We start from the raw sequence: 17729 nt of genomic DNA, 5'->3' as shown, positions 1-17729 counted from the left end.
TTTTCCCAAAAAAAACTTTCCCTGCACTTTCAGTTAGAAATGATTTGATATTTCATCATGTTTAGGAAGTGAGTCTTGTTTTTGGTTTAAAGTGAGGTAAGTCTCTTTTACAGTCATTGGGAGTATGTTTAAACTTACATAGCTTCTGTCAAGCACAGTTCAACTAAAAATTAATTGTTAAGAGCAAAAACCATAATCAGTAATTGACAGAAAAATAATGTCCTTGACACAAAGTGCAGGAATACTGACTGTAAATAATGTGGTGTGATCAAGATTTGTTATTTGCTAGCCTGTAGCATTAGCAGCTGGCACATTTTCATTTAATGGACAGAGTAAAAAGGTAAGATTTCGTATATACATTTTAAATGTATATATCAGCTAAGCAAGTTTACTCCGCGAACTTTTAAAAATGCTCTAGCGTAGATAGTCTCAAACACGACAAAAATACGATTTGGTTTTGAAGTTTAATTTGAACAAACAGTAAATGCACTGAGAAGGTGTTTGGCGCGCTGATATTAAAGATTCGCGAGCTAAGACCGCGCGTGCGACTTTTCCCCTCGTTCACACTAAGTGCGCACCTGAAATAGGTGTGTCCTCCTCATCCCTCAGCCTTCAGAGGAGTGTCTCGGCTCCTTTAAGGCAGTGAGCAGCGAGCCAGGCTGTGGAGGCAGGGGAGAGAGAGAGAGAGGGTTATTCTCTAATGCTCTGAGGCAGAGAGGGTTAGCAGCACACGAACCAATGCGATTAAAGCGCCACGCAGGAGGAAGATGCGCCTGCTTGCAGCCTGCTGGACGGCGAGAGGTGCTCAAGAAGATGGTCTGACTCTGGGATCTCACCTTTGTTCCTGCCGCTTCAGCTTTTCCGGACTTTCTTTCCATTCCCATTTCTGATTAAACATCTATGATTTATTCTCCCCTGTTTAGTTCTTTTTCTTCCCCTTTTTTCAAAAATACTTGGTTCCCCTTGGTTTAAATGACACGCTTGAACGGCACCATTGCTTTTGCTTTGAAAGTTTTCTTTCTCCGCATCACCACCTGCTCCGTGGAAAGACGCTCCTGAATCAGCATCGCACCTGCACCCAGCATCCCCCCCTGAAGCACAGCAGCATCCGGAGAGCTTTAACCAAGACAATCACACCAGAACATCCGCACATCCTTCATGCGCAACGACCGGGCGCAAAAGCGCACACATAATACGCACGGTGGAGATCCTCTCAAGTCATTGGCACAGGAAATCAGGACTGGCTTTTGTTTTAACCTTCTGAGTGGGGGATCAGGAAAAAGCTGTGGACAAAGTGTGCGGAGTGAAAAGAGGAAAATCTAGCTTGGGGATTGAACGCAGCGGGGCATGTGGATATTGGCATTTCTCTTTCTCCAGAGCATCCTGAATGGTTAGTCCTCATTTCTTCCATAATTTCAAACTTCATTTACTCTCATCAGGACATTCTGGAAAAGGTGTATGCAAATTCATTTCAAGATTTGTATTGGTGTTACGCGTGGTCACCTTTAGGCTGGAAGAGTTTCCCTCCTCTAATCATTTATAAAAACCACCTTCCATTAGTCACATTATGGCCTTGGTGATGGCAGCACTATATAAGCACTGCGTACTGCAAAAGCCTCATGTAATGATTCCCGTGCACACACCGGCAGGTATTGCACAGGTTTCTTGTCGGTTGTTTTACGCATGGGGAGATGGTAATGAATGTGACCTCTTGTTTATCACACGGAGTGTTGTAGAAGCTACTCATCCATGTGCTTTCGATTTTCAGTGTTGCATATCTTATTTTTAAAGGTCTTTTGTATCTATAATGACTACCGTTTTTTTTTTTTTTTTTTTATATTGCTTCTATGTGCTGCGCCCTTCCCCGTCCGCGCAACTGTTTTAAATGAACAAAGTCCAATTTCATTTAATTAACGACAGCAATATATAGTTTGATTTAAAACGGCTTTATTTTTTTTAAAGATGATTTTAAATAAATCGTGGCATAGAATTATTCTTTTTTTTTTGTTTGTTTATTGTATGAGCACAATCGTTTGACAGCAGACAATTAAGACAATGAAATATTTCAATATTTCATGTAAGCGCGTCAAATGAAGTTATTTCATCCAGTTATTTTTGTAATACACCCCTGTTGTGCACTTGAGCCTCACAGTGAGTGGATAGCAGTGAAAAAAAAGAGAGAAAACAACAGTCATTTCCTTTATATAATTACATTTTTATCACATGTTAACACGTGAGACATCAAATTTGTATCTGTTTTTTTTTTTTTTTTTTTTTTTTTTGCAAAATGTATTATATGCTTAGAGTCTTGTATGATGTCTTTAGCTTGCTGGTCATACTTTTTGAATTGCATATCTAAAATGAGACTTTAAATCATACAAAAATGAATCAGTGATGTAAAAATCGGACAAAATAGAAAACAAAAATAGTCCGTAAGACAAATGCAGGGCAGTAAATACTACACAACGCCTTAATAAGTGTGTGTGTGTGTGTGTGTACTTAAGGGACTGCGCCTGCGTGGATTCATGTGTGTGCAGCGAGAAATTTAAAGCCATCTTTATATTTTATAAGGCCGATTGTGCCTTAAGCATGATTTTCCTTTCTTTCCTACCTGTTTTTAATACTGCAGTGTAAAAAGGTGCGATTCGGCAGAACTGGAGAGATGGTCAGTAGGTGCAAACATGGAAGGGTGTGTACGTAAGGAGGGAGCCATGGAGGGGAAAAACAGAATGAAGCGAGACGGGAAAATAGACTTATCTCCTCGAAAAATTGCAGACAGACAGACATTGTCGAGGGAAGGTTATCGCATGATGCAAAAGAAGGAACCGAGACCCTTGAAGATTTGATGTAAAATGGCTATCGGGCAAACGCTGGCATGAGTCCTCGATGTGAAGCTTTGAATGGCAGTCATTTTGAGGCGGTGAGGATGTTACGAAAGCTCACCCTTAGAAAACAACACAAATAATCCCTCTCTTCAGAGGAGGGAGATAAACACACCCTCACTCTTGCTGTTTGAGCTCCGAACACGAGGCGCCTCTCACTCGGGGCAAATATGAAATCAAAAATATTGAGATGTATTTTGTAATAACTTTGAATTGAAATTGCGCCACCCTGCCTCCGCTGAAACTCATAAAAGAGCAGTAAGAGCTCATCAGTCACCATCGCCCGACTCTTTCTGCGTGTGCTTGGGCTGTTTCTTTCCTGTTCTTGTATTTCTGTAGCATCTGATGCGTGTGCAGCCGTTTTAACATATCTTAACTAAGCTGTTGACGTCCTAATATGCTAATTTGTTAAGTGGGGAAAAGTTGTGAAAATCACTAAACAAGTGTGGCCTTTTCCAAAGATCTGAGATTAATCAAGCTTCCCATTATACAGTAAGTGGCCACTTTCTCGTCTCAGAAAGCAACTGTATTCTAGAACATTCGAGCCTCTAGTCTAGAAGGTTTATCACATGCTGCTTGGCCTGTCACTATGGAAACCTCTATTATTAGAGCCATAGTCACGTATCAAATAAGGCCGTTGTGTGTGTGTGTGTGAATGAATGACCCCTGACGTACAATAAAAGGGCATCGATTGAATTGGTGTCATTTAGGAACATGGTTTTATCAGATAAAAATTAGATTTCTTATTTAAAGCTCAATTTCAATCATTTGGGATTTAAAAATAATAATAATAATCATATATGCAGCATCGTATAACAGATATAGATTTTTTTCTGCGATAAGTAAAGAAGCCCTTCAACTGTTGCATGTGCACGACAGCCATGTTGTGCGAAGAAATGCAGCTGCATGTACTGAAGTTGTATAGACGTCTAATCAAAAAGGGAGCGTTCAGCACCTCGATTTAAAGCAGGTAAACACAATAATGTGCTTGAGGCGAATGAGGAGTGGAACCGCCTCAGATCTGTTACTCAAAAATGATAATCCGTCACTTGTTGTCCACAGAAAACACATGCAGTCGCATGCGGACACTGCGGATTATAATCTCAGCCGTCTAAATCCTGTGAAAAACATGCTGTTGTTATTGAGGATTATACAGTCCTCGCAGTAACTGAATTATACAGAGTAATCACAATGATATGATCTAGAATAATGACTTCATTTCAGGTTTAACTGGGATTTCTTCAAGAGTCTATAAGGAGAAATTCGAGGAATGATTTGACTAAATTTGGCTGTGTGCAACTGTTAATCTATTGGGGGCAATTAAGGCAGTTTGCTGATTAGAGGCCCATCTGTTCAAGTTTGTGAGATAGTCCTGTAAGACCTGTGCCCTGCAATCCTCCATTACAATATTTACAGATTCTGAGTGAGCGTCCTCATCCTCAAGTACATATTTAACTCTTACAATTTACATTATCTTGTTTTTGTTGTTGTTTTTTGCTTCTAATTTAGGTGTTTCTGCTCCTTTGACACATGTGCTCTCAGGATATTTTCAATCAAACACCCACCAATTTTAATGTTAGCCAGTTTGAATAATATTACATTACACAGTTTTTATGTACTTACTTAAGGACTGTATACTTAAAAATGCTTGAAGGACTGTAATGACTGTAATATCAGTACAATTCAACCACACAATGCAAAGCATACTTCTAATAAAATGAGCTGTATTGCTGTAGATTAAGGAAAGAATGTGAGATGATTTGTTAACTGAGAAAGACAAATGTGTTTAGAGGTCATTTTGAGGACAACATGGTAAAATAGTTGTCCTGTCACATTATGGTGTCAGTTTTATTCATTAGGTGTGAACTGTTATTTCATTTACTGTAAATTAATTGATTATTTAAGCATTTATTATTGTTATTACTGGATTTAAATATATATTTTTTTCAAACTCATGCACATTTAAGGGAACCATCTAGTTTTTTTTAAACAATTATTATTTAAATGTAATTATTTATTACATTTAAATGTGGCAGGGAAAACGTTTCTCATCTGTAACCTTCATACACTCTAAAAAAATAATAATGTGTTGGCTCAAAATTGCATAAATTTTTGTGAGTTATGACAACTTTGAGTTCAACCAACAAGCATAAACACAAATTTTTAAGTTGATTACTCAGAAAAATGAAGTCTTCAGGGTTGTAGCCCTGAAACCAGTTAATCTGATCTGCAGCTGTCATGCTGGGAACTAGAATCCGCTGCCTAATTTCCAAAGTTATTAAGATAATTTTTTTTAAGTTACTACAACTCTTTTTTTTTTAAAGCCAATAAATGCAGAAATTTGAGTTTAGATTACAAACGATATTAAGTTGATGTAATGTTAAGGATTATTATGTCAACAGACTAATGTGTTCAACTTAAAAGGATTAATTAAAACAATAAATTAGAATAAATGCATTTATTTAAGTTGCGGTAACAGGTCCCCATTACTTTTTAGTCAGAGAAAGCAAAGAAAGTTTGAACATCCATAATTATGATTTTTCTATTATGATCAACACCTATTTTAATGTATTACTTTTTATAGAAACTACACTGTGAAAAATAATTGTTGGTATAGCTTAAAACATTTTTGAGTTCATTGAAATTAAAACTTTGAGTTAATACAATTAAGGTGATTGGTTTAATCAACAGAAACTCAAAATATTGTTATCTGAAGCACATTCATTATTGATGTTGATTTGACAAGAATAACACACACTCACACTACACACTCAAGATCAAATTAAATTATTTTATATTTAAGAAAAAAAAAAAATTCTGACAAAAAAACAATGTAATTGTAAACATGTAAGATTATTGTTTTATGCAGTGCTTTATCCGTCCAGTATGTGGAAATGTCATCAACCTAATATCCATCAACCGGATGGACCTGTCTGTCATCAGTGCCCTCGGTAAAATACCATCATCTCTAGTATGCGTCTCTGTATTCATGTGCTTTCCCTCCACCGCTGTCTTGTTATTTTTAAAAAGAGACCCAGAGAGAGGAATGTAGGCTGAGGCATCTCTGACCTAGGTGGGAGAAAGTGACAGGGTGACAAATGACCAGAGCTTGCTTTCTCAACATTGTGATATATTTTTAAACATGGCATAGACTGTAAGATGTAAGACCAAGTTGGTGGTTGGTATTTTTAGCTGCCCCCTTTCACAGCACTGTCACTTTTGCCAGATGTCTGCTATGCATCGTATGTACTGCATGATGTGGACATGCGTTTAGCCCAGCCGCGAGACTGTCACGTTCTCATTCATTTCAACATTATTCATATCACAAGATCTTTAGAGATTGCACATGTAGTATCTTCATCACTGCACTGCAAAGCAACCATACACTCTAAACAATGCTGGGTTAAAAACAACCCAAGTTGGGTTGAAAATGGACAAACCCAGCGATTGGGTTAAATGTTTGTCCAGCATGCTGGGCAGCTTTATTTAACCCAACTTGTTTAAAAATGGCTACATGTCTGGCTTAAAATGAACCCAAAATATGTTGGAAATTAAAAATCAGACACAGAATTACTAGAAGCAACAATAATAATCAAAAGCTGAACATTTATTAATAAGCAATTTGTTTAATTATTATTCATTAAACTTATTAACAAATGTTCATTTATTACACACCTGCCCAACCTGCTGGGTAGTTTTATTTAACACAGCTACTGATTAAAAATTAAACCCAAACCCAAAATTGAACCCAAAATTATATTTATTTATATGCTTAATAGATGAACATTTATTAATACGTTTAATGAATAATAATTAAACAATAAGCATTTATAAAATTATAAATGTTCATCTTTTGATTATTATTGTTGCCTCTAGTAATTATGTGTCTGATTTTTAATTTCCAACATATTTTGGGTTCATTTTAAGCCAGACATCGTCATTTTTAAACAATAGTTGGGTTAAATAAAACTGTCCAGCACACTGGGCAAACATTCAACCCAACCCAACCACTGGGTTAAAACAACACAATCGCCAGGATAAAACAACCCATTTACTGGGTTAAAACAACACAATCACTGGGTTAAAACAACCCAACCCATTTAACTCAACTATTGTTTAAAAATTAAATCCAAAATTGAACCCAAATTAATATTTATTTATATGTTTAATAAATGAATATTTATTACTACGTTAATTTAATAATAATTAAACAATAAACATTTATTAAATTTTTATTAATAAATGTTCACCTTTTGATTATTAGTGTTGCCTCTTGAAATTATAGTGTGATTTTTAATTTCCAACATATTTTGGGTTCATTTTAGACATGACATGTAGTCATTTTTAAACAATAGTTGCGTTAAATAAAACTGGCCGGCATGTTGGGCAAACATTTAACCCAACCACTAGGTCAAAACAACCCATTCACTGTGTTAAAACAACCCAATTCGCTGGGTTAAAACAACCTAATCTCTGGGTTAAAACAACCCATTCACTGGGTTAAAACAACCCAATCGCTGGGTTAAAACAACCTAATCTCTGGGTTAAAACAACCCATTCACTGGGTTAAAACAACCCAATCGCTGGGTTAAAACAACCTAATCTCTGGGTCAAAACAACCCATTCACTGTGTTAAAACAACCCAATTCGCTGGGTTAAAACAACCTAATCTCTGGGTTAAAACAACCCATTCACTGGGTTAAAACAACCCAATCGCTGGGTTAAAACAACCTAATCTCTGGGTTAAAACAACCTATTCACTGGGTTAAAACAACCCATTCACTGGGTTAAAACAACCCGATCGCTGGGTTAAAACAACTCAATCTCTGGGTTAAAACAACCCAATCGCTGGGTTAAAACAACCCATTCACTGGGTTTGTCCATTTTCAACCCAGCTTGGGTTGTTTTTAACCCAGCATTTTTTAGAGTTAAGTTGAAGGTCTTTGTTGTGGTATCAGTATTAGCAAGACAAGACCAGGATCAATATGGTATTCATATTTCCTTATTCAAGATTTGACCACACTCTAAAAAAAAAATGCTGGTTTAAAACCAACCTAAATTGGGTTAAAAATTTACAAACCCAGCAGTTGGGTTAAATGTTTGCCCAACCTCCTGGGTTAAAACAACCCAATCGCTGGATTCTCTGGGTTAAAACAACCCAATCACTGGGTTTGTCCATTTTCAACCCAACTTGGATTTCAACCAGTTTTGGATTTATTTTTTTAGCCAGCAATATATTAAGATAGTATAAGGCATGTTTTTGCTCACCCCCAAATAGGGGCAAATTTGTGGGGTATTTTAAGCTGAAACCAGACCAGAGACTTATATTACATATTGTGAAAGAGGGCATAATAGGTGCCCTTTAACCCAACCTGCTGGGTTTGTCCATCTTTAACCCAACTTGGGTTGATTTTAACCCAGCGTTTTTTAGAGTGTATGGTAACCATTTCTGCCAAAAATACCATAGTTAGTGTAAATGCTGTAAAATTATATGTGATCTTTCAAAGCATATTTTTTTTAATTATTTTGTTTAATTTATTATATCATGCGTCATTTTTGCATATTGTTATAATGCCTTTTTATGTCGCATAATTATTTTTTCTCAATTTGCACAATGGAAAGACCTATTTTTTTGGTTTTAAATAACTGAACGCATCTTTCAGCATTATTTCCCTGTTAAATGGCTGCATTTGAAACACATTATTGTCCTTCAGCTCATAACAGCTGTCTCAGCTCCAGAAAGCATGAAGATGTTGCGTTTTGATGTGTGTTTTAGCAGTTAAATGTCTCATTAGAGCGGCAGTTGCCTGAGGTTTATTATGTGTTGCTCTCTCTCCTCTATCAGCTGTTCCCCACAAGTGATTATGCTAATTGCTGTTTGATCAGATGATTAAATTATAATTCGATTAATCCAGGGTACTAAATGCTCTGAATATATTTGTGTCTGCTCGGTTGGCTGGCTGGCTGGTTGTGTGGAGCAGCGGTCTCCTGTCACCTTGCTAGCACACATGAAGAAGAAGGGGGAAAAAAAAAAAGAAACGTGACAACCTGAAATGGAAAGAGAAACACTCTGCAGAGAAGAGGGGTGGGGAGGGGTGCACTGTGTCCTTCCTTTCAGAAAACACTACAGCGCTGTAGCCTACACATGGACATGAACCATTTTGATACTAAAACGGAAAAACAACAACAGCACCAAAAAAAACAAACAAAAAACTGTCCATTTAGATAAAACTGTCAAAAATGGCCAGCTCATATATTACCCTAAAATCAAAAGAAAATGAAATTATATTTTGCTTGAAGACAATGTAGTCTGTTTTAGGACAGTTAGGGTTAATTTGGGATAGTTGGGCATTTTCCCCCAGTCATCTCATCATCTCAATGTCAAAAATGTCCCAATTTACCTGTATTCACTCTATTATTATGATTATTATTATTATTAATAATAACAATATTATATTAGTCATAGTAGTAGTATACTATTATTATTATTAGCATTGTGGCCTTATCTTTATTTATAATATTATTATTCATATTTTTTTCTTCTTATGAAAATCCAATAGTTATTGTATGATTTGTACTGTATTGCTGTATTATAACAATGATAATGTAAGTATCTTTTTTTTTTTTTTTTTGATAATGTGAATTTGGGGCCTAGTTCTAAAGAAAATGTCATGGTGATTTCAAGAAAATCTTGGGTGCGTCTCAATCAGCTCCCCAGTTCAGTAGTCAGGGCACTGGTCAGGGAGTCAGCCATTTTAAGGTACCCTACCAGTGCACTGAAACGATTGCTCCCTAAAAAGTACCACAATGCACCGGGAAAACCAGGGAGCATCGATGCTCACTTAGTGAAAGTATTATGTGTTTCGAAAAGTCAAACTGTAATTTAATAATATTTCAGCATAAACAGATACATCACTAGACAGCTAGTGAACATAATCTGGTTAACATTTATAGCTTATTTACGGCTGAAATGTTGTAGTAATGAGCAAAGTATTTATCACTGCGTTACTCACTAAGAAAGCAACTACAAATGCTGGATTAAAAACAGCCCAAGTTGGGTTAAAAATGGACAAACGCAGCGAATGGGTTAAATGTTTGCCCAACCTGCTGGGTAGTTTTATTTAACTAAAATTTACTGTGTTGCTTTCTTAAAATGAACCCAAAGTATGTTGGAAATTATCATTTATAAATATATTTAATAAGTGAACATTTATGAATAAGTGTAATTAGTAATAATTAAACAATAAACATTTATTAAATTGCTTATTAATAAATGTTCATCTTTTGATTATTATTGTTGCCTCTAGTAATTATGTGCCTGATTTTAAATTTCCAACCTATTTTGGTTGTGTTTTTAACCCAGCATTTTTTTTTTTTTATTTTTTTTTTTTGTGTAATTGCATTACTTAGTTACTTTTTATGGAAAGTAATTTATCTTACTTTTGCATTACTTTTTCTCACCAGGGCTTGCTTGTTTTTTTCTTTTTATAACAATAACAACAACAACAACAACAACAAAAGTTCTATTTTTGGCAAATGTAAAGGCCTTTCCACATCAAAAGCTTTAGGCTGAAGGAAAATCCCACCTGTACAGTAGAGGGCGCAGCTCAAACAAACCTTTCAGCTGTGCTGCCATTCTGGATCACAGAAGAATAGGATAAAGGAGAATGAAGTTCAACTCTTGCTTCAGCAATAAAAAATTAAACACGAATGTGATGTTTATCTAAAGTCATTTTTGCTTATGGTTGAGTTGGATCATCGAAGGTCAGCAGCAGAGACATTGGTTAATAATGTGAGATTAAATACATCAAGGATGTTTTTGTAATTTTTTAATTTAAAAAATGGTGGCTGAAATAAAATGCTCCGTGAAGTCAAACAATCAAAATGCTGCATGAAGTCAACCAATCAGCATGTTCAGTGCCCAAGTCACACCCCCGAAAGTTCCTGAAAAAGTACTACCTCGTGAGCAGGGACTTTCTGAGGGTAAATTTTTACCCAGAACTTCATTTAGACCCTGGTTCCTGTGGTCGAAACGCATCGAGTACCACCCCAAAGTCCCTAGTTCCTGGGGAAATTCCTGTGCTGGAAACGCAGCTTTAGTCTAGAACTACAGTAATCATGTTCACACAGTGCACACAATGCCCCTGCACTTACTCACAATTTCTCTTAACATGGGCAAAGGAGAGGTGCCGGTCAATAAATGGGGAAAAAGTAATTCAGATAGATTGTTGTAAATTTTTAAAAGTAATGCGTTACTTTACTAGTTACTTGAAAAATGTAATCTGATTACGTAACTCACATTAGACTATTTGTAATGTGTTTCCCTCAACAGTGTAAATAACATTTTTAAAAAAGTCAGAAAGATATCAGTTCTGATGTTGTTTATAAATACCAGCAGTGATATTGTACACTGAGGACATTGTCATGTCACCGGAAATAATGTGTAGTGAGTCAGAGTCCTTACCGCTGCCTGAATTTGTGTTCACACTATACTGATTCACCACCTAGAGAGCTGATTGAGACACACCACTTTTCTTTCTTCTTTCTTTCATAGATTAACATTGTTTTATACTTGGAATAACATGCATTTCATGTTGACTTCAAAAAATGGGAAAATTACAGAAAAGTCTGCAGATAAAAATGTAGTACTTAATTTAGTAGAAAGGTTAGTAGTCTCTGGTGATAAAATCAGTGACGTAGTCTGGATTTATTAGACAAATTCAAAGCAATTATAGATATGTTCTTATCAATGCGGTGATCAGCGGCAGAGTCAGCTTGCTAATGTTACAAGCTTAACTTCCCCACTATGGTCTTTTGTTTGTATAAATTATACTTAAACTCTATGGCTTTGTTCAGAATACCATACTACTTTTACTACATTTCACAGTAACCTTGTGGGTCTCCGTGATTTTACCAAGTAAGACATGTTCCTGGATCAACATTCCAATCAACCAATCAGATTTGAGGGACAAGTTTACAGTTTATGTCAAGTTTAGGCTTGCAGCCAGGGTCAGGTGCTTCTACATCAATGTTATTCACCTATCTTTCCCCTCTGATTTTAGGGATAAGTTATGGGTAGGATTAGGTTTAGGGGTAGGGATGGGGTTAAGACTAAATTTTCAGACTGGAATGTTGTTCCAGGATCAACAAAATATGTTGATCCAGGAACACGTCTTACTTGGCAAAATCACGGTAGGTATGTATACTGTGCAGATAATGAGATACTACATTTGCTAAAATGTGAAATATGCAACAGACCATGATGTGCTGGATACTATATCCCACAATGCAGTGTGCCTAGCTTGACCGTCCATTTAAAGTGTGAAAAATAAACTAAGCTATATCAACCATTTCTTTATTTCTTTATTTATTTATTTTTGATTGGGCTGCCAAATGCAGTAAGAATTTCTGTTTTTTATTTCCGACATAACAGAACACCACTTACAAAATTAAACAATTTATTAAGGCATATGATGTAACAATGTAGCACACTACTGTTCGAAAGGTTTTCACATACTATACCCTCTAAACTGAATTTGAGTCTGGTGTCGATCCACATCTTTGTCAGTAAATTAGCATCAGTGTCACTGATGTCATTAATCATTATATAGCATTTGTATTCTAGAGATAATGACATATTGTCTCATATAGGACCTCAGTAATGACCAGGTGTACTGAGATGTGGACTGGGATGTTTGGCATCGTTGACTAGCGCACACAGCTAACCGAGCTGGGCATTAGCCTTTGCAAGCTCAAATAGACGGATGTGTACAGATGCTATTGAAACAGACACCTGCACCATGATAAAGACAACACAGAGGAAGTCTTTTACTGAACCCAGAACAGCTTTACGTGCCAAGGAGGGAAAACAGCCACTATCCGGAGTTGTGCTGACCACAATGAGGGTTCTTGTTGAACCTCTCGTTGGCTCTAATGAAGGCAGGATGCTTGTTTGTAAAGATGCTCTACATCATTATGAACCGTCAAGGCAGGACGGCCTCTCTGGACACCGGTCTCATAGTCTTTCCTTTCAGTCATTAGATAGAGGCTTCTCTGTATGTTGACACAGGAGTTTTGACTTCCCACTGAAGAGCTCTTGTATCCCCTAATTTTTATTCCCTCTGCCCCTGTCCAATAACAGACTCTTATTTAGGAAGCGCCAAGTTTAGATGTCAGATTTTATTGATTAGACACATTTTCTAGACACAACTTGAGAAGAAATATAGCTAACATCATGCTAATCAGCTAACACTAACCAGATAACATTCAGAGGATCATTTGTACAGAAAACTACTACTCATGATACCACGACAATACCGTGTTTTTGAGTTTTTCCTCCAGATATACTATGGCTTTTTGGACATTTACCATGGCATATATATAGATATATATATAAAGTATTGTGGTATTATCAGGTGATATAACTGCGATTATCACTATACATGGTATTCCCTCAGTATATTTCTGGTAAAAGTAATGGTTTGGCCAGTGAATTTGTTTCAAATTAAAACATTACTACATCTTGCTCTTTTTTACCGTTTCTTTCTTCAGACCTGTGTTGTGTTTCCAGGTTGTGCAACATAGTTTAATGACAATTCGTAATTCTTTTGCATTTCGGTTGTTGAAATGCAATTGTTCGCATTTGGACATTTCCAATCTCATTTGTACAGTTTTACGACCTGCTCGTGCCTCACTGAGAGTTAGGTTTTGGGCTGCAGGCTTATTTTATTTTCCTACATCATACAAAATTGCAACTTTGTAAAATAACTATGCTTTCTTGCAAGATTGGGTTGGATCTATGACTAGCATCATGGTCTTGGGCATGTTAAGACTATAGTTGTGTCCCAAATGACACACTTAACCCTGTAGTTTGTGAATTTTATAGGGTTGGTTTGTCATTCAACATCAGAGTCTGATAGCCCCTGATAGCAGTACCAAGTTGGTACTGAAATTTTAAAAATGTGACGATACCAGCATTTTGAGTGTTGTTGAGCAGATTCGTAAACACCTCTGATTGGCCATTGTGTTCATGAGCTCAACAGATATGTCTGTGATTGGCTACAATGATCAACGCTTCAAAAACATGTTGTAAATAGACATCTTTGATGCTCTTCAGTTAGTGCTAATGGGAGCGTTTGAAAGCAGGCATTTATCTGCAGATCCGTCTATTAGCGAATATATTAGGAATATATTAGGCATCCACTGCTGATAATATGTTTTTGAAGCATCATTGATCATTGTAGCCAATCACAGACGTATCTATTGAGTGCGTGAACACAATGGCCAATCAGAGGTGATTAACTTAGTCAGAATCCACTCGCAGCGCTCAAAATGCTAGGGGGAAGTGCTGGTATCATCATATTTTCAAAATTTCGACTAAAAGTCGGTACTTTTGACAACACTGACTACTTTCACTACTTACTACAAAACAGCATAAAAGTACACAAATTTGGATGAGAACTAGTCTGACCAATTACAGTTAGCCAGTTTTACTTTTCGCATTCGAATTAGACCAATCTACCTTGACTAAAAACGTTATGACCCGTCTTAAAGAAATAAAAATTGAAAGACTAGCTTGTAAGACTAGTCGAAGCAGTTTTTTTACAGAAAACAAGAAAGAATTTCTGTCTCTCCACTAGCAATTAGTACAAATTATTTCATAGGCATAGCTTCAATTCTGACAAATTCACCTGAACTAGATAAGCAAGGATAGCTTCAGGATAGCTAGAAATTTAGAAAGTTGAACTAACCTGGAGCTAAACTATAGAAGTTCCTATTTTGCTGCCGTATCCAACTGTATTATGTGGATCACATTCTGTGGAAATTAAAAATCAGACACACAAAATCAGAAAAATAATCAAAAGGTGAACATTTATTAATAAGCAATTTAATAAATGTTTATTGTTTAATTATTATAACACGAGAAGTGCTAGTACTAAGTTTCACAGGAGAGAGAAATAAGAAATAATAATCTAGATATTTCTTAAATATAGTATGGGATTTGGCTGTCTGAATAGGGGCAGGAAGATCATGCCACCAGTGAAGAACAGTGAACGTGAATGTTCTGGAAAGCGTTTTTGTCCTTCTGTGATGGTACCATGAGGTGCTGCTCATTTGCTGGAGTGAAGGCAGTAGGGTGCAGAGCCTGTGGCTGTTCTGTATTCAAGCAACAATGTTTTGAACTAGATGATGATCCAGTGAAGAGAAATAAAGGGAGGTATGATGTGGACTCTCTTGTGGGCTGGTTGAAGACCAGCCATGCTACTGCTCGTTTTGTATCAACTGCTGAGGTTTGATTGCACATGTGGGAGGTCTGGCCAGAAAAGCATTGCAATAATCCAGTCTAGAAATGACAAAGGCCTGGATGAGGATCCCACAGACAGAGCTTTCTGATGTTGTGCAATGCAAATCTGAATGACCTTGTGTAATGGACGTAGGACAGTAAGAGCTGTGAGTGTAAACCTCACTCCCCTGATCTCGAGGCACTCTAGGGACTGCGGGTTTTAGCCCCGACTCCCATGCCAGCAGACATGGGTTCGAGTCCTGCTTAGAGCGGGTGGTTCGAACAGGAGGGGATTATTTGATATCTAATCAGAGATGAGACGCAATTAAATATCAGATCTGATATTTTTACACAAATCAGATTTTGTGGAACCAAAATACTGGTACAGTACTTGTGAGATCTTTAAATGCGCCAAAAATATCAAAAATCCAGCCAATCAGATTGGAGCTAGCCAGATGTTTTAGGCGACAAGTGAACGGAATTGGGCTGAAGGTGTGTTTGACTAAATGCATTGCGCAAGACTGACCAGTATCTACCTTGAAGCAATGCATGCCGGCTATACATTCTGTCCGATTTGAGACGGCGCCGTCTGATGACAACACAGCTGTTTCATGATTGGCTGGATTGGCCAGACGTTACAAAGAACATGTTTGTTCGTGTTTATCCTGACGCCTTCCCAGCTAACAGGGAACATTCTCGTAACTTTGGCTAATATTCTGGGAAGGTTGTCTTAAAGTAAACTTAGTTACCTTAAACCTCAAACATGCATTAAATATTTAAGAACATTAAAAATTATAATGAATATGTAACATGGTGCATATATTTAGCAACATTTTTCTGAGGTAAATGTGACGTTGCATGATGAGCTGTTTTATTGACATCTTTCCACGGTTGAAACACTAATTGAACGATTGCATAAAACATATTACAGATTTCAGTAAGTTGTACTGTATCTTGTAACATACCTTCAGATGTTCATTCATGTTTATTTTGCGCTGTAACTGGTATTAAAGCGGAGATGATCAGTTTACGTTCGCTTCATGCTGCCACTTCTCTTGAACTGAGGTGATGCAGTGATCTGTCACGCCACATTAAAGAGCGCCAAAATTTCGTAATAAAATGGACAGAATTTGAAATCTAAGACCTTGTTTCATATCAAATGTAACAAAGCACAAAACTTTATTTACTGGATGGGAGGCACGCTACAATGTTCCGTTTATTCATCAACTGAAAACAGGATAGACTAATCGATTCTAGGGATTTAAGAATCAATTATAATGAGAATCAATTAAAATCGAAAAATCTATATTTTTTACCCAGAACATATTTTTGTTTTTATAAAATTAGCTTTTTCATGTAACCTTAATGTTATATTTTGTCATGTTTATAAAAATGGAACTGATAAACTGATCCACTTTATTGATATTTGCATAGTATATTCTAATGTTGAACTTTATTCATGTATATCCATGCGCTGTGCTAAACAGTACATCAAGTATTGAATGAAAAGTGTTTCTGCTGGTACATGAAAACCTCTGAAACATCTGTGCATTTGACAAATATTACATCAAATCCACTTCATATGTGAAAAAGGACACTTGCAAGTGTCACTACAGGGAAAAGAAAGTGCCCGACTTCATGTTACTGTTTTCAGCTCCTTCCACGGCGGAGCAGCAAATCTCGCCGATAAACACCTTGAGTCTAGTTGTAAAATCTAAAGTGATGAAATGTGGCAGTAGCTAATTGTTGTAGCTTCTTGATATACAGTGCTTATTAGAATTAATTAAAATGTATTGAAGCAGTTGTGTTTGTCATCTGTTCATGCTCTAAGAAAGGCTTGAAATGGATTGGGTGTGTAACGTAGTGTGTAGGTTAAATGAATTTGATAATTGTTAATTACTTATGGAATTAAGAGATGCCAGTCAGTAGCCTTCAGCTGCAGCTCCAGAGATCCGACCTGACACGATCGTTGATAAATATTATCTCGCTGTACTTGGCTAAGTGACTTGCCATAATAGATTTAGAAGTTTTTGAATGTGGAAGTGCTTAGATTGAAATTGCCTGACTAACAGCCTCGTTCATGCCATCAGCTGGGCAAATTCAGACATTAAAGTCAGCAGCGCTTTCGTTTTCCGATCTCAGCCTGCTGCCAAGTCGGCTCTTAACGAGCCGCTCACGTTCGCTCGTTTAAAACATGACAACGGGAATCAGAGGCGCACCGCAGGGCCACACTCGGCGCGCTTTACCCTTCGCCGACATCAGAGAGCCGATCTGTCTGCACATATCACAGGCGAGCAGACGGCAGGCCTTTTCTCGTCTGTCATGTCCTGCTTAATATTCATGAAAGCAAATTGGGAGACAGTCATTTGGCAAGTGCTGCGAGTGCTAAAGCCTGTGGGGGTTGTAGGAGAGAAGTGCATACTCACAGTGGCAAAACCCTGTCCCGCTCACCCCTACCTTGTCCTCGGTCCGCGATGCCCGTCCCCAGCCGCTCCCTTCGGCACCTTGTCGCGTCCCATCTCCCCCCTCTGCTCCACGAACCCAAAGCCCCCCAGGCGGTGTTC

At 37.2% G+C, this 17729-nt stretch overlaps 1 protein-coding gene across 4 annotated transcripts in view; it reads left to right on the top strand.

Annotated features, from left to right (window-relative positions):
* The first annotated feature begins 486 nt into the window (after positions 1–486).
* The window catches only part of dscamb (Down syndrome cell adhesion molecule b), a 278527-nt gene continuing 261284 nt past the window's right edge, over positions 487–17729 (top strand). For all 4 annotated transcript variants that reach the window (XM_067364527.1, XM_067364526.1, XM_067364528.1 and 1 more), the window contains exon 1: positions 487–1390. In XM_067364527.1, the coding sequence (XP_067220628.1) occupies positions 1348–1390 (43 nt within the window). In that variant the 5' untranslated portion in view covers positions 487–1347. The remainder of the gene's footprint in view (positions 1391–17729) is intronic.

This window comes from Chanodichthys erythropterus, chromosome 17 (assembly GCF_024489055.1).
Source record: "Chanodichthys erythropterus isolate Z2021 chromosome 17, ASM2448905v1, whole genome shotgun sequence".
Taxonomy (NCBI): Eukaryota; Metazoa; Chordata; class Actinopteri; order Cypriniformes; family Xenocyprididae; genus Chanodichthys; species Chanodichthys erythropterus.
The sequence above is the reverse complement of the archived record's forward strand: the minus strand, read 5'-3'. Positions and strand labels throughout refer to the sequence as shown.